General features: G+C 38.8%; 1 protein-coding gene across 2 annotated transcripts in view; it reads right to left on the bottom strand.

Annotated features, from left to right (window-relative positions):
* LOC147317914 (phospholipid-transporting ATPase ID-like) overlaps positions 1–22,735 on the bottom strand; it is a 52,237-nt gene extending 29,502 nt beyond the window's left edge. Inside the window, exons 1-4 of one of the 2 annotated variants that reach the window (XM_086315334.1) lie at positions 17,195–17,280; positions 16,831–17,057; positions 4,118–4,208; positions 2,596–2,654 (exon numbers count right to left, since the gene is read on the bottom strand). In XM_086315334.1, the coding sequence (XP_086171460.1) occupies positions 2,596–2,654; positions 4,118–4,160 (102 nt within the window). In that variant the 5' untranslated portion in view covers positions 4,161–4,208; positions 16,831–17,057; positions 17,195–17,280. Of the gene's footprint in view, positions 1–2,595; positions 2,655–4,117; positions 4,209–16,830; positions 17,058–17,194; positions 17,281–22,135 lie in introns of those variants that run through there. The other variant, XM_086315333.1, reaches the window with a different exon arrangement.
* Positions 22,736–23,563: the final 828 nt, after the last annotated feature.

The raw sequence follows: 23,563 nt of genomic DNA, 5'->3' as shown, positions 1-23,563 counted from the left end.
TCCTGAAAAGATTCTCAGTAACACCAACTAATTTAATAATCAGAGCACTCTGTAATCAGCCTGAGAAAGTAATAAAGTTAGAAAACACTTGTTCTGAGTGAGACCTCATATCCCTGATGCAGTTCTGTGTCTACTCTTCTCAATAAGACATTTTCCTATGTTTTATTCAACAAACTAAAAAAATGAGCCAAGCCTCTCTGCCTTATTTCAACAAACTTCAGTGACACATCGTACCACGGTCGCGACACCAACAGAGAATGTTTGTCATGGATTATCCTGTTACTCTGGATCTTTACTGAAAAAGCAGCAAGTCCAGCAGCATCTGCAAACCAATGTGAAACATTATATTGACTTTAAGCACAGTCAGACTTTGTAATTATTGATTAAATTAGTGACTGAAGATGAGATTAACTCATTACCAAAGGGTAAGACTTTGAGCAAACAGCCACAAGCGTTTCTATAAAGGTAAAACATATATGAGCATTCACTAATTTGGGTTGTCTTACTATTCAGTTCAGTTAAGGTTTATTTACATCAGGGGTCTCAAACGTTCGGCCCACGTCACCTACTTGCGGCCGTATATTGACGTGAAGAACTATAAAGCAATTTGGCCTTTGAAGTTACATTTTTGTTAGAGAGGATGTGTTTGTTGCTGAGTGCAGCGTTAAAATAAGTTCTTTAAAAAGCAAAAAATGATATATTAGGAAGGCAATATGAGCAGAGAGCAGAAACATGTTGAGGGATTGGTACTACTTGAACACTAAAGTGGCCTCATGTGAGATGACAGTGCCAGCAGAGGCCCCACAGCTTGAGTTTGAGACCCCTGATTTACATGGTGCCAAATCACAACAACAGTCACCTCAAGGTGGTTTATACTGTAAGGTAAAGTCCCTACAGTATTTAGAAGGAAACCTTAACAATCCAACGACCCCCTGTGAGCAAGGACTTTGTGACGGCGGGATAAAAAAAAAATCTCCCTTTTAACAGGAAGAAACCTCCAGCAGAACCAGGCTCAGGGAGGGGCGGGGCCATCTGCTGCTACTGGTTGGAGGGTGATGGGAAAGAGAAAAGAAAGAAAAGAACTTTCAGAAACAGGACAAAACACAGACTAAGGGAAAGAATGTAATTACATGTTTGCAGTGGTATATACAAAAACATGGTGAATGGTTCACTGCTTAATGGTTTCCTACCATGTTTTTGTCTATGTGATTACAAGTCATCTGTGATTAAGTAGCAGCATACACACAGTAATTTACTTATCAGTAAAAGTGACGTGACTGAGGCTGAAAGCAGAGGTTCTACAGAAAAATAGATAAATAAATAAAATAGAAAAATGCTTTGCCTCACAAACGCTCGAGCTTCTATCACTGGTAAAAACAGATTCCTTAGCTGCTCAATGGTTATAAACTTTAGTGTATTAAACGATTCATTTTGCAACCTGTTTGTGGCATTAACCACTCTCAGCGTTCCTCAATTTATATTTTTTTGTAGATATTTTTAGGTCGTTGTAGGACAATGTCTCACTGATAATTACACTACATTTCCTAGGAGCATCTCTCAGATTAAGTAAAATTAACCCATTTAAAAATGTTGAGGTTAATCTGTTTGAACCAAAATACATACACAGGATTAAATATCCTCAGAGAAGTCTTTGTCTACGGTTTAATCAAATCAGAATCTGTAATGAAACTCCTCCTTAAGTATCACAGGGTTTTTCTAATGGATGTTATGTGACTTTTCTGACGTCCCTACAGATATCTGAAAGAGTGAGAGGCATTTTGTCTGCACCAGGTGGATGTTATCAAGAAGCCCCACCGCCTCGCTGGACTGCAGCTCACGTGTCACGCTATCTCTGCATTTCTTCCCTAAGAACAACCACCCACACGCTTGAAAGTTTGTTTTGACTGTAAAATGTACAATTACCCAAACAGAGGAAATGACTGTTTATGTCTGTTTTCATTTATTTGCTAATGGCTGTGTCCTCTTTAAGCCGAATGTTAGCATACAGCTAACACACAGCTTAGCGTTAATAACATCTATTTGAAACACCTTTTGAAAATTTTATTATTTACAAATTTTTTATTCTTTTTTTTTTTCAAGTAACAGCATCCTCCATAAAGAGGATTCTAAATTCTAAAAGAACACACTTTATATGATGTCTGCTTTGGATACATTTTAATGATTATGTTCACAAGACTAAAAGAACTTCTTGTTCGCGTTTTGGTTTTTAAAGCGTAACATTTATTGATACACTGGTTTGGCCTTGACAGCAGCAACTCAGAGCAGAAAATGAAGGCATTTACTCAACAACAACCTCAGCTCTTTGGTTTTGGCTGACAGCCCGTATCTTGATAAAATCCAGACACATAAACACAGCCCCAAGGAGGTTTTTTTCCTGTTGTTAATATCGAGACTGACAGAAATTGTGTTTAACAGTGTTTTGTCTAAAAGATACGTGGGCGACAACATCTGTTGTTGATCTCCATCTCTATTTTAGTCATGTTTGTAGTGGACAATAGAATTTCACTTTGATGAACTGTGAGTGGAAAACTCACCAATAACACACACGCAGTGTATACTCTATTCAGCACTTACCGCATATTTAAAGGAGAGATTGTACTCGCGGTCGTTTGCTCTGATTTTCCTTTCCAGCTCTGCAAAAGAAAAGACAAAAATGAAAAAACAAAAAGCACGACCATAATTGATTTGTATCTAAATATTTTTTTTAACTGCGAGTAGATTTTTATCTTTTTCTGGCATGAAAAAATAAAAAACTGTGTAGAAACTATAAATGCTATAAATTTGTGAAATGCAAATAGCAGTGATTTTTTTCCCCCACTAGTATTTTGACTTGTCAACAATGCAATAGGGCCTTGTTTAATGATACACTGCTTTAGTGCCAAATTTAGAAATTCTTTCAAATCCAGTAATACAGTATAACTTGTTATAGAAAAACTAACTTTTATGCCCTCTTTTTTACCCCTGTTCCGTTTGTTATGATGAACGCCTGTAAAATTGGAGGCAGGTGCTTTGGAGTCTGACCTGAACCCCACTGGAACCTATTTTATGCTGAATTGGTGCTTTTGGTGGTGCAACACCAGTTCTGTCCTCATGCCATAATGGAACCAGTCCATATTTCAACAGGTTTGCAGCATTTTATAGCATCTCCTAATCTTTGCTAATTTAGGAGGGGAAAAAATAGCAAACTGAATCTATGAGCTGCCTCCACCCAGTCTTCTGTTTGCTTGTCAATAACCCAGCTTCCTTTCAGTCTGCCCCGAAGCCAAGCTAATTGAATAAACAGTCTCGGGACCTGTTTATCTGCCTCAATGACTCAATTAGGGTTCACCAGAACGATCTGCTGTAAAGCAAGTTCGACATAGCTGGGCTATTTTTGAGTTTGCTGGCTCGAGTATGCAATAGTAGTTATCAATTTCTTAGTAAATCCAGGCTTTCTGCTAGTGGGCACACTAATGTGCAATATTAATGTCTATATTCCACATTTGTCCACACAGTCTACCACTTTGTGTCTTCCTTTTATATTTTATTTTTCCTTGCTGTAAGAGCTGTAACACCAAAATTTCTCATTCCTGGGATAATAAAGGTTTATTCTATTGTATTCTACTCTATGCCAAAGAAATTTTTTGTACTGAAAACATGTATAGAAATTTATTAGTGAAAATGCATTTTAAAGTGAAACCTTCAACCTAACTCCAGTATCATTTGTGAGACTGAAATCTCTGGCTTTTGGCTTAACGTACCTCACTAACCCGTTACTCTTGCTTCCCTGACACTAACAAAAACAATCCCAGGTCATCAGCTGAAGTTCTGGAGCTTTCACTTACTGCCAAGTTTTTCGCTGTTGATGAAATAAAGTTGCTGTCGAAATGTTGTCAAGCACTGTATATAAAACAACAATAATGTTTAGAACTCTAAATATTAGAATTATTTAAACGCCATTATAAAAACACTAAATCTGCAGGGGAAGTTCTTCCAAAGCTTTAGGCTGAGACTGTTTTTATTTTTATTTTTTCAGTAATGTCAGTAGTGAAAATACAGACGGTAAATATTATGGCGATCTGCTGATATTAATAAACTAAACCTGCTCAAACCTTACCCCTCTCTTTCTTCCTGACACAGTCCAGCCCAAAGAATGACATCTTCTTTTCCTCTTCTTCCTCCTCCTGCTATCTGCCCATCATACCGATCTGTTAAGATCAAGAGAAATCGTCATAATGTGGCTTAACAAAAGATACAAATGAGTCACTAATTATCTCCCTTACAGGGAAGTAAATTCACTCTCGAATATATTACTGCCTTTCTCCTGGAAACTAAGAGTTGAAACATCAGTGCTGTTAAAGTAGGAATTGCTGCCAGCCGTCATTAGAGCATTTTCCCGTAATGTGCTCTATGAGGTAATCGTTCCTCAAAATGCCCTTTAAAAGGCATTTTGTTTCTTACCGGAAACAATTTTCAGGCCAGGGAGAAAAGGTTTAGACATCTAAATGGAAGGTGTGTTAGGAAATGGTTACGATATAGGGGGAAAAAACTGAAAAAACACAGCTCTTAGGCTATCTAATGAAGGAAAAGACGTCTTTTTTGTGCCAAAACCCCTTGCTCTAGGTCTACATCAGGCCTCTTCATACGTTTCCCATGCTGGACAGCTTGACTCAGGGGGACACTCCCCTCTTACGCCACAAATCCACTTCTTCTTTTCTCATTCAGGGCAGGAAGAGGGCAGAGCCAGGAGCAACATCTGGACGTGGTATCTGTCTCCGCCAAGTGAGGAACACCATGTGTAGCTGTTAATGCCAAATGCCGAACCTAACCACATGGATTATGTAAGAGGATACGCAAATCCCTTTAAACCAGTAACTTGTCAAAATGGATTTAGTGCAAAATAAATAGACAAATTTTATATGCAACAAGAATGATATGTCATTACTAAATCATAGAAATTTATGTAGATTTAAAAAGGGTTTGCTTCTATGACAAAAAGGTGTTTGTAATTCTGGTGGGAGCACATGGCACAATTTTAAACTCACTGAAAGAAAATTATTATTAGGATTTAATATTATTTAAGAATTTGATCAACAGCAAATGCGTAAAACTCTAATGTTTCAATAAATTTAACATCCCAAATTGAATTGCAAACTTGTAAGAGAGACCCATGATTACAGAAGTCGAGATTATTACCTCTACCAAAGAGCTGAGGTTAGGGTTGGTCGGTTGGTTGGTTGGGTTAGGGTATGGGTAAAACACTGGAGATTTTTTCAATAAATTTAACATCCCCAAACTAATTGCAAATTTATAAGAGAGAATCATGATTACAGAAGTCAAGATTATTACCTCTGCCAAAGAGGTGGGGTAAGGGTTGATTGGTTGGTTTGAACTAGAGCGTTCTTTTGAAACATGCTTAAAAAGTTTATAATGCAGTAAAAATACAGCATTTTGGGGTCAACTTGAAAGAAAAACAGATGTGAAATGCAAAAGTTAGAACTGTGAAATCTGTAATGTGATATTTAGAGTCACTTTTTGCAAGTATCGTGTCCCAAATTTTGCCAATACAAACAAATGCAATAGAACTTTAAGTGTGGTTTTAAAGACAAAAGTTTGACCTTATTTGACTTTAAAGAGGCAGTCATAGGTCCAAAGTAGTGTGATACTTAGAACCCCCATTTATCATTTCCTGACATTCCCCGCTAACATTTTTTCTAAATATTGTTTGATGTGACATTTAAACTCTCAAAATGCTGAAACATTCTTAAAAAGACAGGATTTTAAACAAACAACTTGATGCAAGTTAAAAAATGTTATGTGGAAACATCTCATACAGTTGAAGGAACCATAATGTCAGTTACACAGGAAATTATGCAACTTCATTTCTATAAGCAGCAGTAGGATTCATAGATACAGTCATGATGACTGTTATCAGCTATCTCACAGCCTTGCTTATGGCAGAGCTGGTGTTTGTCAAAAGCAAGGCGGCATTTGTCAGAAAGGTTTTGCTTTTTCTCCCTTCTCAATGTGGGACTGCATTGCTGTGAGGATGTTGTGTTTTAATGCACTGAATAAGAAAAAATCTGCTAATGTTAAAAAGCAAATATACAGCTTGTTGTGTAGTGTTGACGTGTGACAGCGACAAGACTGACACACCCACACATACAGTGCACAAAACATTTAGCAGGTTCAAGAAATGTACAAGAACAGAGCATAAATGTGGTTATGAGAGAGAAGCAAGCGTGTGTCACAAAAGTAGTTGTGGTTTTTGAATCCCGCCTCTCAGCTTTGGTTGCCAAGGTGACGTCAGCATTGGAGCTATAAATATCAACCATATGAGTTTGTTGAAGAATGTGAGGAAAGTATGGAAATACATACAGAACACACAAACACAGACACACACACACAAAGACACTAATACAGTCGGGGTTGGGCAATTTAACATAACGAAATACAGTGTTCACATGTTTTTATTTTCTTAGCTAACGTAACATAAAAACCATTTGTAAACTATTTATTCACTGATTGAATAAAAGCTGTAACACCTCTCTTATTATCACAGGATTTTCTGTAGTGTTAACAATCACAAGATTGTGATTGTTGTTGCTAGTAACATTGTCTCAGTGTGACCCCTCTGACCAAAGTTCTTCACAAATGATGGTGTCAGGAAGTGACTGATGTGCAACTATCTTGATTTCAGTTTTGATCAGATAGCCGCCCATCAATGACTTCAGCAGCATGCATGCTGGGAAATATATGAAGAGTAAAAAAAATAAATAAAAAAAAACATCCACCGGATACTTATGCAATGCATTGTGAAACATACTTTCATCTCCAAGCATCGCACGCTGACGCTTTGTTTGAGGCATCGCAACAAAAAGCATCAGATGTCCTTCGGCTTTGTTGATTCATAGCATCGTGAGAAGCAATATTTGATGCTGTGAGCTAATGGTCTGTTTTAAGAAGCCAGGGCCTCAGTTTTCACACAGTTTTGGAGTTTTGTGTTCAGACTTTGTTTTAGGATACTTTTAATTTTGCTTTTGCTCGCTGGTTACAGTTACGTGCCTAAAGCGGCTCGGTGTTAGTGCAAAGCAGTCTGGGTTAATCTACTCCCCTTTATCAAGATTACCCTGCAGATTAATGTTGCACATTTTAATTGCGATGTCCTTTAAAATCTCATGACCCTGAGGTGATATCGATAAAACAGAATTATTCAAATGAGAGTGGGGTAGAAAGACGAAATTAGACAATGAAACTATTTGAACGATCTTAAATCTGAATGTTTTCACATGAGGCTGTTTTTACCACTCTACATTTGGATGGTCTCCTAGGCTGGTTAATTTGTCATCCATCTAAGACAAAAACATGGCTGATTTACTACTGGTAAATCCCTTTGCTCTCACTATGAAAATCTGGTCACTGCTGGTCTTCAGCGTCATTCAGCTGTCTCGAGTCTTGAGTCCCAGTGTCTGGCAAACTACCTCCATTAACTTGAACTGTAACTCATGGTAATAGACCTTGTTCTGCTCTGTAGGTCCACCTCAACCCGGTGGATCACTCTAACCAGACCTTGATTCATTTTAGAAAGAGTAGTTGTGCCTCCTTTTACACACACAACCTTGCTACAACCACAAATGATATATCTAATTCTATGGAAAACATTGTGGGGCGGTACTCCAGCACCTAAATCTGAAAGGTCTGTTAATGCATACTTAGAGATATTTGCAAAATAACAAGAAAACAGTGACATCCCACAGTCCGCCTAAACCAAGACATTCTTCTTTCTTTAGGCAGTCTGGGTCGGTTTAATCCAGGCTAAACTTGGTAGTTTATAGCAATGTGGTAATAATGCTCTGTAATGCAGTGGTACAGAGCAAGCTGTGGTTTTCATGGGAGATGTGAGGCACACCAAGGGTAGCAGACATTTATATTTTAGGTGATATTGATTAGTTTCGCTCACTGAATTCTGTTATTCTAGCTTTAGGGATATCTTCAGTTTTGGAAATCATCCATGTAGCTTGTGACATATCTGGTTGTATCTTGTGGAAAACTCCACAAAGAGCAGTGAATCTCGGAATAGCAGCACAGGTGAATGGATCACAGCCTGTACACAAAGAACAAATGAATTATGTCACTTATTTATAAATAATTCGTTAACCCCACGGTGGACTGCTACGTTTGCCCAACTTCCAAATCCCACTTTAAACTCTGCTTATAATCTTTTTTTTTTTTAAGAAGAATTTAATAGGAAATTTTACGGTGGAAATGGTGCGCTGAAGTAAAAACTGGGTTTGACGCATTGCCCAACTAAAGTCAACAGAGCTTACTTGCTTTGTAATCAATGATAGATTACAAAACAACACTATCAGGACTCACTTTCACTGTGATAACAGGCTAGTTTTGTTTGATGGAACAAGTGAGGTTTCGAAGGAAACTTGTTATGTCATTATTTACACCAAAAAAAAATACCAGGAAGCCAGAGTTTCTCCACGTGTGCAGCTGTGAGAAACACAAACACTTATAATGTTCTCCCCTTAAATGTTCCAAAAGGTTGATTCTGCTCATCTGGATGTAATGTTTTCAGGGGGAGAAACATTTTGTCACCCATCCAAGTGACTTCTTCAGTCTCAGCTGACTGCAGGTTTCCCCAACCTTAAAAAGTACATTTGCACAATAACTCAAACCAGCCTACTGAAGGAGCAATGTCTGTGAGGTCTGAGAAATGTTTCTCCCACTGAAAACGCTACATCCAGATGAACAACCTTTTGGGATTTACTTACTTGGATGATTGAGCACGCATCAAGACCCCTTAAATGCTGGGAAACAAACCCCTCATTCATTCACTAAGTGACTCAGTTGAATAAAAAAAAAATCTGTCTATTCTGCAGACAAACACAGAAGTCATGTGGGTCGACAGCGAGACGCGTGTCCAGCCTGGTGAAAGAGGAAAAAAAGTTTCATTTTATTCCTCTGCAGCCATCAGGACGACTTAGCAAGATTTCAAATGTCAAATGGCGTGGATTGTTCAAGTTTCTCTGATCCATGCAATTGGTTTTGGCAGACTGTGACTTTGCAAGTTTTACTGCTGCGTTGACACACCACAAAGACCAAACTGATTCCACTGAATAAGTTATGGATGGTCTGAGAGATTTACCAGCTGTTTTAGCTTAGAATGTCGCTAAGATCTGATCAATTACAACGTACAAGTACTGTTAACAAAATATAATTAAAGTTACTTGTACTCTGTAGACTGTTCATTTTTTTAAGGATATTAATGCAAATTTTCTTCATCTAGGCACTGCATGAGTCGCAAGATAAATATAAGGGTTTCTCCTACAACTATACACACCTGTATTGAATTAGTGATAAGTTTAGAGTGAATTTTCTTGTGAATTATTTTTTATATTAACTTTTTCTGATCTTTAAAAGAGATCTGGCACCAATATGATGTTTCATAAACTTTTTTTTGGAGTGACGCATAATGTTTCTGTGTTATTGTGCAGCGATATCAGAAGCATATTCAAGAATTGCAAAGAGCTTCACTGGTATAAAAACAAATTTAAGTGCAGACATTGACAGTATCAGCACAGGAGAATGTGTTTGTATCGTGTTTTAACATTTTCCTACGTTCACTTCTTATGTAATCACAGTTTCATGGAGATATTATAGTGGTTATAGTTTTGCAGAACATTTTTTAATGTAAGTTTGCAGATTTTCCATGTTTTTATGGATCCTGTGAAGCACCAGGCATCCACTTTTGTTATGTGTATTTTGTTATATGACACATAAACAAAACAAAACATTCTTTTGCGTTTAGTTATGTAATTCAACCTGCAGGCTCATGAAACATGCTGGAGTTGTGTAATCTCTTACTGTAAATATCACATGTTCACTCACTGATAAATCATATCAAGCACGAGAAGAGTCTGATAATTGCTTTTTATACAGTACGGTGCAGATATGGAAGCCAATAGTTTCCTGGTTGCTGAAATTTCAGGTACACGGGGGCATGGATTGCAAAAAGCTTAGCTATGTAGGGAAATTCTTACAAAACTGAATAACACAAATCAAGAACAAATCTTTCAAATCCTTTAAATATTCATCTGTCAACAAAGCCAACCAAAGAGTCGAAAAGTCAAACATCCTTAAAAACTACATTTCACATTGGAGTGGATGAAGACTTCCTCCAGTTATGGTACTTGTGCTGTTTTAATCATTTTGAGACTCACGTTTGGCTTTAAAACCAAAGTGGAAAAGAGATAAGTGAGTCAAGGGGAGACTGAATATAAACATACTGTGGTTTAAATAAAACCACTTTCACAGATGAATGCACTACTGTTTGTTTTAATTATCTTCAACGTGCACACACACAGACACAAACACTCAAGAATCAATTACACTTAATCATCATCAACATAACTGCTAGCTGCCCAATTTTAATTTACAATAAAACTTGTGCTAAACTTAATTTTATCCCAACCTTCATCAGATCTTCCCACTAAAATCGTCCAGCATAGATCATACATATATAACGCACAACAGATTTATGCATCTACAACACACAAACACACACATGCACACTTTCTCTGTGCAGTTCTCCTCTTTAAAGTGCAGCAAACACCATCATCATGCAAACAAAGGTGTGTAAGAGTATCCAAGTTGTCAGAGTCACCTGTGGCCGGTCAGAGGTCACACAAATGAAAGGCTGTCTTGTCCAATCGGTGATCTCTGGTTTCTGAGCTGAACAGAGCTCTATTATCAAAACAGACTGCTTGATTGCAGCTGAAAGAAAGACTCTTTTCCTCTGTGTGCATGAATCCAAATTACAGAAAAGCTCCCTTTGTATTTGTCCAGTCTGAAAAAGGATGGTTTTCTACTACTTAAGGCTAACAAAGCAATCAAATGACTAATTACAAAAGCGACTTGTGGATTAACAAAGGTGGTGTCTTAGTTTAAAACTTCAAAACATGTTTTTTAAAGGTTAGAGGAAACCAAAGAATTCCCAAGATAACATACGTCAGGCTTAAAATGCATTTCCGCTTCACTGAAGCGCTGTGGTTATAATATTTATGTCAAATTTATAAAGCTTCGGTAAAAGCTCTCCAACAAGCTATCAACATATCGCAAACATCAAATGTCAGTGCCATCCTGAAATAGACACCAACACTGCACATGCAGATGAGAGCTGTTGCAAAACAGTTTCCATAAAAGAACCAATCAGACGATGACCTGCAGTAACAGATAAGCCAATGCGCACAGCTGCTGTTTTTTCAGAGCCCTAAGCATGTTCCCTCTCTGTGTGTTTTGTCTAATGGCAAACAGAGCTTTGGATAAATGGGCCCTGTTTTCACTGTGGAGAAAAGGTGTGTGTAGAAAAGAAGGAAACATTTACAAAAGTTTCAGCAGTGGAAAACTCTTAATGGCTATTAAATGTTATCACAAGTTTAAGAGCTTCTCAGTCAAAGATTAAAGGAATATAATTGTTTGTCAGGTGTTTTCTGTGTCTCACAGTAACGCACAAGGTAGACTTTGGTAGCAGTACGTCACACAACACAAAGAGCTACAGCGTCTCTAAAACAGAGACATTAAAGATTAAATGAAGAACGTTGGACTATTTTACGCTTTGTTCGACTCATTTACATCCAAACTCTTCTTAGCTTTATATACTAGTGTATCCATGTGGTTGAGACGTTTGCCTAATAAGAAGAGGATCCCAGCATCTGGTGTACAAATCAGACAAAACAAAAGTGTGGAGTTATGCTATGAAGACCCCATGTGTATGAAGAAGATGTTGAAAGTAGCTGTTAGATTTATACACCAATAAGAAAAGAGTGTGCTTTTGGTTCAAATGCATCTCATTGCAAGAGTAACACTGACTGATGAAAAATGATGCGTTGGAAGTGACAGAGCCTTCTCATGAATATTATAATCCAGTGACACTTTGCCACACCAGTAGTTTGACAACACTGCATTATCTGACACACAATGATGTGTGAGATGCCTGAGCCTTCCTACATCAGCTCCTCTGAACAAATCAAACTTAGTTTAGTTAGTTCCCATAGAAAGCATCGTGTAACTCTTCCTCTAATCGCCGCATGGTAGTGGTTTCATTTTAACACAGTAAAAAAAGTGAAACAAAAAACCCAGCAGACTTTTGATGAGACTGGAGTTCAGCTCTTGTTCTTGGTTATGTTTTGCTTTCACTCGCTGTTTTACTCTAGTGACTTCCTACCTGATTATGTTTAGGGATGGGAAAAGCTCACAGATCAAAAGATGAAACAAACAATGCTTAAAGCATACCTACACATCATAGGAGCAGGATGCACAAAAAAACTTTTGGATTGTTTTCTGGGGGAAGACTAGTTTGCTTCCTACACTGGACGAATTCAGACTTACCGTAGTAAAGACACAAAATGAGTCTGTTGGTTTCTCATAACTGATGCGATTGTTTTGGGTGTTTGCGGTTATTTTTTTCCCCACCTATGTATTTTTTATCAGTCATCTCTCTGACGTTGTTTTTGATTCTTGTCTTCTTATGTTTTACTGCTTTTTATCTCTTTGTGGTTATTTAAACCTTTGAAATGACAGCAGAGATAATGGTGAATTATCTTTGCAGTCATTTCCCACCTACTATATTTGTAGAAGGTGTCATCGTGTTCAGTTTGCATATCGTTTTACTCTGAGCTCTGTGACTTTGTGACTTATAATCTCAGAATGATTAACAGAAAAACTGAAATTTGTCTTTGGTGATCCTGGTTTTCAGGGGTCAGCATTCCCAAACCTCCACCCTAGGTTTTCTCCTGTGTCTCTATCAGCAAGTACTTGTGTTATCTGTCTTTTTGCTAATAATAGCTGCCTTACAGTCTGAATGTTTCCGTACACTTCAGCCTTTTGAGGTAAGTAGAGCTGCAACATATAATTGAGTCAAAAATTAGCCAATCACCTAAAACTATTTTGGGGATTAGGAAATTATGTCTGTCTTCTTCTGTTTAGCTTTCATTGTATTCATTCATTTATTCAGTGGGTATATTGGTTGGTAGGTAACTTCAATAGATGGTAATACTCTGGCATTAACTCGGCCTCCATTAACATCATGAGGAATCTCAGAGACATTTTTGACCAGGACATGTCCTTCAGTGTGCATATTAAACAAATATTCATTCCATTTGTGCAATATCACTAAAATTAGAAGCATCCTGCCTCAAAGTGATGCTGAAAAACTAGTTCATGCATTTATTACTATTATCAGGATGTCCTAAAAACTCCTGAAAAGCCTTTAGTTAATTCAAAATACTGCAGTGAGAGTACTGACAGAGACAAGAAAGAGACAGCATATTTCTCCTACACAGACTTATCTTCATTGGTTTCCTGTTAAATTCTGAATCAAATTTAATTTTATTGAATAAGCAGAAGCCATCTTATCTTAAAGACCTCCTAGTACCATATCACCCCAATAGAGCACTTCGCTCTCAGACTGCTGGTTTACTAGTGATTCCTGGAGTATTTAAAAGTAGAATGGGAAGCAGAGCCTCAGGCTCCTCTGTTTTCATTTGGAGACAGACACAGTCGCTACTTTTACGATTAGGCTTAAAACTTTCCTTTTTGGCGACCCTGAATCCTCCCTTAGTTACACTACAATAGGTCTCTTCTTCACTAACCTTTTTATGTGTTTATCCACCACTCTGCATTTAATCATTATTTATTGTTCATCTCTGGCTCTCTTCCAAAGTGTGTCTTCGTACTGTCTTTCTCCCCTCACCCCAACCAATCACAGCAAATGGCCGCCCCTCCCTGAGTCTGATTCTGCCGGCTCAAGAGTTGGGAGGTTGCTTTGTAATCAGAAGGTTGTCGGTTCGAGCCCCGGCTTGGACAGTCTCGGTCGTTGTGTCCTTGGCCAAGACCCTTCACCCGTTGCCTACTGGTGGTGGTCAGAGGGCCCGGTGGCGCCAGTGTCCGACAGCCTTGCCTCTGTCAGTGCGCCCCAGGGTGGCTGTGGCTACAATGTAGCTTGCCATTACTAGTCCTTAGGGACCAGTAAAGCACTATACAAATAAATTTTTCCTTTCCAGCGTCGCCAAAGAGCTTGCTCAAGAGCTTTCTTAATTTTTTTGTATTATTGCCAGGTCTTTTCCTTACTATATAAAGCACCTTGAGGCAACTGTTGTTGTGATTTGGCACTATACAAACAAAGTTTTATTGAATTGAAGTAAAGCGCTTTACCAAAGCAGAACTATACAGTGTTAACTACGCTGTGCAGTCCCATGAAAAACTAAGTACACCCTTACTACTTCTACAGGCATTAAGAGGGGAAGTAGCAGCCAGGTGCTGTTAATAAAATGCACTTGATTAACTGATCATCAGCCAGTGCGCACACTTCTATAACAGCCATGTTGGAGAAAGCCAAACACAGGATATAAACAAAAACCCACACTGCAAAGCACGGTGGTGCAGGGGTGTTAATGTGTACTTGTTCTGTAGCCACAGGACCAGTTATTTGACGCAACTGTGAACTTCTCTGCACACCAAAGTATTCTAAAGTCAAATGTGAGATGCGATTTATATTTTTAGGAATTCGACCTTCTCTCTGTTTTCTTATTCTGTTCTTATGGCTAGAAGGAAAGGCTCCATGGTATTATGTTTTGTCTTTATAAAACCCTCTGTGTTAAGATTTACTCATCTGTACAAGTTGTCATTTGCGTGGAATGTTCTGAGTGCATTCTGTGGCCATGGTTGGTAGATAACTTTGTTATTCTTTGTCAAATACCAGTAGTGCTGCTGTACTCTGTATTGTTATTTGACCCCTTTGCAAAGGTAAATTATAACCTTACAAAGACAAGCCAACTGGTTTCAGCAGATGCCGCCCACCCTGAGCCTGGTTCTGCCGAAGGTTTCTTCCTGTTAAAAGGGACTTTTTCCTTCTCACTGTTACCAAAGTGCTTGGTCATAGGGGGTCATATGATTGTTGGGTTTTTCCTCTGTATATATTGTAGCGTCTACCTTACAATATAAAGCGCCTTGAGGCGACTGTTGTTGTGATTTGGTGCTGTATAAATAAAATGAATTAAATTGAACTTATTTCTCTAGATAGACATATCAGATTTTAAACAGCAAAATCTTTTCCAAAATTATGTTATGCAACAGGGCAACGATCTCACCCCGGCAAATCTACAACGGAATGACTGAAAATGAAAGGAATCAGGGTGTTGCAATGGCCTACTAACAAGCCAGACCTCAGACCTCGAAAAGCTGTGGGATGTCAAGAGAACCCTCAATGAACTGAAAGAAAGAAGAGTGTGGCAAATTTCCTCCGCACAAATAAGAGCCTCATAAAGTCAGACAGAAAACAATTAAAGTTATGGGTGCCAGTGGTGGTGTATTTAAGGGTTGAAAAGTTAAAGAAGCAATGTATAAATCCAGCCTGATGTTACGCTACACACGAATGATCTTACCCTAGGGTGAAGAATAGTGCTTATTAATTTAGCCCACTACAAGTAAGAGAAGCTGTTGGGGGGGTATATTTCAGATTTCTGTCCCGAAAACTGTTGCAGTAACTCAACAATTGCTGGAAGTAGTGCGATCTTGTAAAATGCCCTCAACAGCAGAAGATGACTATAAGCCAAATCAGATAAATTCTGAATAAGTCTTAAAGACCAACACCCTTTCATGCTTCTACACACACTGACAGAGACTGTTATTTTAATCTTTCACTCGTGAAGTTTTTAACAAAGTGATTCAACAAAGAAAACATTTGTGCATTTTTGAGACCTCACAGTGTTTCACACTGGTCATAAAAACCAGGAGATATCAAGAGATTTATCAAAACAAAGAGATGAAGTAGTGATAAAACAATAAGAATTCTAAAGTGATTATCAATCTTTTTTTCCCCACTATCACTTTATATCTGCAGGAATCAGCAAGGTTTTTGGTGATTCGATTCTGAACAGTACATTTGAACCCACTTCCTGACAGAATGAAACCAAAAAATGCTCATTAAAATGTATCTAGATCATTGAGTACAGCAGTTTGTAAAACTTTCACTCGGGCTCTGGATGTCACCTGGCCGCAGTTAAACCACAGGTTCAGCGAAACTGACACTGAGTTTGATGACTCTGACGCACGGTGGTCTGGATGGAGTCGTAGAAAACTAGTTTCATTTACAAGGAAAGAGTAAAGAAACTACACAGTGAGTGAAATTAAGTGATCCCCTGCTGAATTTGTAAGAGAAATTAAAATTTTTTTATGGCAGCTTATGTTAACATCTCAGGAGAGATTTTGGCCCAATAAGACCTCGAGGTGCCGCAAGATTTCAGTCCATTACAGCATATTGTGTTGCTAATGGTGTTTTTGACTTCTGGTCCCAGCTGGCTTTAGATCTTTCACAAGCTGCTTTTGTGTAGGTTTGGCTTGATTCACCACTTCCACGTGGAAGTGCTCTTGTAACGTATTTTAGCTTCTGAAAACCAGTTATGTTTCTGTGGAACAGCTTGTTCCAAAAACTTTAGTAATAAAGTTCTTTAGCCCTTTGTTACCTGCATTTCCATCGTGGGCTGAAGCCCCGTGAAGATTAAAGACATGAAATAGCTGATCTTTTAAAAAAAACACTAATCTTTTTGGTATTTTATTCATGCAGCAATACAGAACTATTATGGCCAGAGGAAAAAATAATGTAAATGTTAAAACGCTTGGGGAAACCACTACCATAGTGGAAACATTTAGCAATCTCTCGCTTTAATTTCCCTTAGATGCTTATTCCTTAGCTGCAAATGTCTACGAGGGCAAGTGAAACCACAAGTAACCAGACGCGTGGAAATAACTGTTGGAAAGATTCACCTTTGCAAATATCCAACACCAGCAGATGCATTTCTACTGTAGGAAGCTGTGCATGGTGAGATGGCATGAAGTGTTTAATTGAATGAAATCCATCCATCCATCCTCTTCTGCTTATCCAATTCAGGGTTGCGGGGGGGCTGGAGCCTATCCCAGCTTAGGGCGAGAGCTGCGATACACCACGGGCAGGTCACCAGTCTGTTGCAGAGCTATTGAATAAAATATATGACCTAAAAAAGTTTTTAAAAAATAAAGAAAATGCCTTTTTATGCGATTTTACTATTAATATGTTTTAATAATATTTTGTGTATTTAATTATCTGGGCTGTATTTGAATTTTTTTTTTAAAGAAAAGAAAAAAAAGGAACCAGAAGATGCTGAACCAAGACCAACTTCTTGGGTGGTGGCTATTGCACTGTTTCCCTGCAACCAAACCACAAACACCTTATCTGAAAATATTGGTGTCTGCAAATTCTGAGAAAATAATAACAATAACGTCAACTTTAAACATAGCGAATACTAGAAAATAGCACCTTAACAGTTTTATTTACAAGTCAATTCAATATGGGATATAGAACTTTGTTAGTGTTGCTACACAAAAAAAAAAACCCTAACTTTTTTTTTTGTTTTTGTAATTAATTGTACAGTGCAGCCTGAGTCGGTTCCTGGCTATTGTTTGTTAATTTCCCACTTATCTGATTTCTTTGTTCCTCCTAACGTCAGTCACGATGTGGTCAACGGACCAAAAAAAAAAGAAAGAAAGAAAATTCAGTATGACCGGGAAATAGGTTGAATAAACAAATAACAAACTGGGTTATATGTTGGTTTGTTCAAGGTTCCTGTCAGTTAATGATTAACATCACTCTGCTCAGTAGCTCTGCATGAATCTGTGATCACATTCTCATGACTGAAAACGATCACATCTCTCTGACTTACATTTTTTCTTTTTAAAAATACAAAAAACCTTTAAACAACATCCCTCCATCTTGAGACAACGATGCCTTTAAAAGCCTTAAAAAACTGAACAGATTTCTTGCTTGTTATTTGGATAGAGGTGCATTTACAATGCAAGCGTATGCAGTGACCTGAAAAAGACCCACTGGTGACAGACATTAACAAAGCAAGAATGGGAAAGTGTTATGACATAAGGACACAATACAGTATCTGTGCTTTGAGCCCCGAGAGCTGCACCAAAAGACCCAAACAATTAACCTCTGAATTATTCACCTGACCTCTCAGGCCACCGAGCCACTCCCCATCTCCTCTTACATGATAAAACACTGACATTATGACTGACCTTTTAAACCTGATAAGATTCTCATTGTAGCATAAAGACTCAGATGTTTTAACATTAAAGACCTTCAACATGTGACAAAATGGATTTTCATGCGTGATAAATGCATTTGCGTAAGGCTGGACATTACTGAGACCTCACGTGACCTCAGTCAAAGTTTAGTCGGGGCAGCTGACGTTCAATCACAAGTTTCACATCTCGTAGCATTTTCTGATTAACCAAACAGCTTCAGTTTTCTCTTCACACAGAATCAGTTTGTAAAGTTTTTTTTAAAATCACACTTCTGTTCATGACCAGCTTGACTAACTATGTTTTGACACCGATTGCTAGCATCATCAGACTGTTTATAGACACACTTCTTTGGCTCAGACAGAAATTTTTTCAGCAACTTCTAAACAATTCGTGAAATGTTTCAACAACATTTTCTCATCACTGTCAAATATAGACTTTATCCAACACTTTCATACATCATATATTAACAAAACTCACCAAAGCTTCAGATCGTCTTTGTTGATATTCACATGTTCTCATAAAAGTTGTTAAATCGGGCGACTGTGAGGTGGTAATGGCGGGGATGTGATGCAATTTTACGTTGGACGCAACATTAACACTAATTGCTCATTTGTTTTGGGGGAACAGAGAGCACAGCAGACCTGATTTTGTGCACGCACACAGGAGTACGAAAAGAAAGAGAGATGGAGAGTTTATTTTCCACTTCATTATAATGAGGAAAATGTATTGATACCAACAGGAAAGCATCGACTAATACTTAACCTTGTTTACACACAGCAGTGAATGATTAAGCCTACTTTGCTAAGTAGAGTATCAAAGGATAACACAAATAAAACAGTATGAAACTATAACTTCTGCATGTTCCTTTTTTAAATGTTTTTTTATAGTTTTTTCAATATGTTTTATATGTAAAAACAGTTCACATGAACAGTGGACCAGCAGGGGAGTCATCTTAAGTCGAGCATGCCACAAGACAGTTGCAAATATTAGCGTGTCAGCACCGTGTATTTGAAAACAGACAAACAACATTAAATCTCTTTATCATCAGCATTTAGCTAAACTACAGAGTCACGTAGTCATGCCATCTTTCCTGTTTCACATTTGAGTCAAAATTGTTATTAGCACCAGAATTAACGGGATCACTGTGGCCCTCTGGATTATTTTTCATCTCTAATAAAAAGATGGAGCAAACAAAGCATTGTTGTAGTCTCGTAACATCTGTGTAAGTGAAGAGAGACACTGAATAAAGCCTGAGCCCATTCACTCATTTAAACTGTGAATGGCTAAATGGCTCTTTTCCTACACAACAGAAGACTAGAGTTAGGTCATAAACTAAACGCACTTAACTTGGTTACATAAGTAAATTGCAATATAACTGCAACTACAGATGGATTGGGCAACCGGTATGAAAAGAGTAAACATTTAGAATCTGTGACAATTTTTAAGTGGCCAGTCGGAGGAAGAACCCGGGGGTTACAAAATAGGCCTGATTATACAGAAGTAGATGTGAAATTAACCGTAAGTCTCACCACGTGTATGACCTTAACAAATCCTTTCCCAATGAAGTCTTATTTGATACAAACTGATGTTTGGTTTGTGATTAGTGGTTTCATGGAGAGCAAAATAAACAATAAAGCCCGATATGCTTTAAAAGTGGGATCATCTTGTGACTGATTGTCATCTCTCTTTTCAAAACACCAAGATGACTTTGACTAAAATACTTAGTTCAGAACATTGGGTCAGATAACTGAGGCCAATGCAGAAGACCTTAAACCTCTTTCTTTATCTGAAGGCCAGCAGCTGGCAATAGCTGTTGTTGCAAAAACACTTCCAGCCCAATAAAAAGTCTATGAGAAAACGTCTTTCTGTCTTGAAATCCATAAATACTTTCCTGTTAAGTTTATGGGCTCTGTCACTCATTTTTGGCCACAATGTATAAAACAATAATAATATCCATCCATCCATCTTCTTCCGCTTATCTGGGGCCGGGTCGCGGGGTCCACAGCCCGAGCAGAGAAGCCCAGACATCCCTCTCCCCAGCCACCTCTTCCATCTTGTCCGGGGGAACACCAAGGCGTTCCCAGGCCAGCAGAGTGATATAATCTCTCCGGCGTGTCCTGAATCTGCCCCGGGGCCTCCTCTCAGTAGGAGATGCCCGGAACACCTCACCTAGGAGGCGCCCGGGAGGCATCCTTGTCAGATGCCCGAACCACCTCCACTGGCTCCTTTCGATGTGGAGGAGCAGCGGCTCTACTCTGAGCCCCTCCCGGATGGAGAAACTTCTCAGAAATTCTGCCCATAAAATTATGAACAGAATCAGTGACAAAGGGCAGTCCTGGCGGAGCCCATTACCCACCGGGAACAAGTCCAACTTATTGCCAGCTATGCAGACCAAGCTCTTGCAATGGTTGTATAGGGAGTATGGGGTCCAGACACCCCATAATAATATGTCCATCTTTTAAATCTTTGTACTACTGTGTTAGCTGTGGTATACTATGAAACCAGTTCATTGGATAACAGCTTGTCAATCACAATTCGTTAGCCAATGAGCGTGCAATTTGACAGTCAGGCCCATCCTTCCTTGTCATATTTTTTGGGTATGGCAGCCTTCAAAGATGTCAAAAACCAGTGGATAACATCGCACTAACTACATCCATCTTTTACACCATTTATGGTTTGAAATCAAAATGAAGGCGAGACCGACCATTGAACTGAGAAATCAGCCTGTTTTATACAAACAAATTCAGAAAGAGGCAGCGAGCTTGCCTCATGCTGAGTGCTGATCAAAGCTTTTTTTTTTAAGTTTCCTTTCCATGTAAGTGGTTACACCCTAAAACATCAGGCAGGCTTACTGTTCAGTGTTGAAAAGTGTTTAAATGCTTTCGTTTTTATCTTGTATGCAGTATCAATCAAAACCACACTTTAGTTTATCTTCATTCAAAAACTGAGACAGGATGGCTGAAATCCAGACAATCCAACAGTCCATTTCTAAACCAACACAACAGTCCTGGTACAATGTAAACAAAATGTTAATGTGCCTGCTGTAAAAACTCCTTTTTAGTTGTTTGTTTTTTAAATGGGAACTCCATCCATTGAGCCAAATGTTGTTAATTTGGCCTTGCAGTTGTTGAGATGTTTCTGGGTGAATTTGGGAGATTCAGGTGGTAATTTATAGGGCTTAACGTCCAGTTACTTTTTTGCTACGCCTCTGTGTTTTGAACATACACCTCCTCAAAGTCACAATTAACACTTTAAACACCTCAGTGTTTGGCTGGGAATAGAAAAGTAATGCTTCTGCACCGTAAACACAGGATGACTTCCTCGCAGTCTTCCGCTCTAGATGATGAAGAAATTACTCATCACTGACATCAGTGCTAAAACCGCAAAATGTGCTGACACACAATGTACAGCCATATCTTCTCAAATGATCAGTGTCACTACAGTTCCCAAGAACAAGAAACAATTCTTATTATACCAGGTGGTTTCTTTCTGAAACCAAAGAGGACTAAACTCGGGATCTGACAGCTGAGCAGTGCTGCGTGCTCAGACACCGTCTACAAAACAACAAACACACTCTTACGAGGAGCGCGCTGATAGAAAGTTGCCTCCTGAAGCAATTTTCGGAAACAGCTTTTTGCTAAACCGACACAACACAGAAGTAACCCATTGTTGTGGAAGCTTTCACGATGACTGCTACTGCAGTGAGGAGGGGAAAAGAAAGCGAAGCCGATATTTTCCCTTTCGACACCCAAGAATGCCAAACTTTTCTCTCCCACCAAAATCTTTCCGTTACTTTTTTGGGTTGCTTTTCCCTGGAGAGCGCAAAGGCAGGAAAAGCAGTGGAGAGACAGCTCTCGCCTGTTCACTGCAGCTTCCCGTTCAGCTATCTCGCCTTTCTTCTCCATCTCTTCCCCCAACTTCATCTCGACACTCCCCCACCCTCCAGCGTCTCCTTGACTCCCAGACAAGGTCAGCAATACTTGAGCAGCGACGCGGTACTTACCGTGCGTCCTGGCTTGGTGGAGGTGCAGTCTGAGCTGTGGCTTCCCTGCCTCTTCGACAGTGAAAAGTATCCCAACTACGTGAAGGATTGAGAGCTAATGTTTTCCTCCTGTCCACCAACTCGCTCCTGCCTCATTCCCCTCCTTCTCGTACGCTCTCCCCTCCTCTACTTCCGTCTCCATACACTCCTCTGCGAGGGCGCACTGTTTATTCGCTCAGATTCAACTCACCAAAACACGGAAATTTACTATGACAGAAAGTTCTGAACGGAGAAGAGGCAAAGCAGCAGACTGGTCACGTTGTGTGAAAATTTAGTCAATCGTTGTGGCCCAATTGTGACCTCTAGTTGGCGAGCCTGAAACAAAACTTTTAAAAAGAAAACAGGATACCGGTTTCCTAAAAACCCACTTCTTCTAGAGGCAAAGGCAATTTAATGGTTTTCTATATGAATCTATAGGCAGCAAAACGGTGTCACACCCCCGAATAAAGGCTAAGGGACCAGGAACCAGGAAAAGAAAAAGCCAAAACACAGTAAAGTGTAAAACAATAAAGTTTTATTGACAATGACTCAACTACTCAAAGAAACACACCGCTATTTCAACCAAACAAGAGACCCACAACCTAAAATATCCTGCTAAAAAAAAGGAAATGATTCTCCAAGTAAAAGGGAAACAGTCCTGCTGCAAGAAGAGACTAGCTATTCACTATGCTTGTGTAGTCATCCAGGTCATGGTTGACTAGCTAGTCACTAGTTTCAGACATACCCTGTAAGCCAACGCTACAAGGTGACCGACTCACTGACTGAGCAGCTGTTCACCAGCTTTTATTCTGCTGGGTGGCTGAATGAAGCCAGCTGTGCACTCCTGAGCTCCTCCAGAGAAACAGGTGGCAGCTGTGTTCAGGAAGAGATCGGGTACACCCTCCCAACACAGGCCTGCCTGCTGGACTGTAAGAACCAAAACTCAAATGAAATTCATCTTTCAAAGAAAAAACAAATATATATCCAAAAATGTTATTTTATATCAGTGTTTATAAGTCAAAAAAGAAAGAAAGAAATAACACGTCTCTTTAATGCTGTTTTATAAGAATCACAGTCACTGGCTGCATGCACATAGTAGCTTGTTTAAGTGGTCGCAACTGATTCTTTTCTTTAAGGACGAGTGCTCTCATTTTAATCTTTATTGAGATATACTTTGTAAAAAATAAATGCTAATAATAATCTCCCCAAACCTCAGCTGACACCTTTCAAATGCTAAAGGGGTTTGAATAACTTTAACTGAAGGAGAGTTCAGTTAAAGTTCAAGAAGGAAGTGGTGGGAGGACTAGCCTCTTTAACCTGCACACCTGTGACGCTCATTTCCAGACCTGTTTTTATTCTTGATGTGTAGAGTATCTTTGCCTGATTCAAAGTTCAAAATAATCCTTATTT

This window comes from Aulonocara sp. 'chitande type north' Nkhata Bay, linkage group LG12 (assembly GCF_057382095.1).
Source record: "Aulonocara sp. 'chitande type north' Nkhata Bay isolate Kocher_YH1m ecotype deep benthic linkage group LG12, A_spYH_male_GT1.1, whole genome shotgun sequence".
NCBI lineage: Eukaryota > Metazoa > Chordata > Actinopteri > Cichliformes > Cichlidae > Aulonocara > Aulonocara sp. 'chitande type north' Nkhata Bay.
The sequence above is the reverse complement of the archived record's forward strand: the minus strand, read 5'-3'. Positions and strand labels throughout refer to the sequence as shown.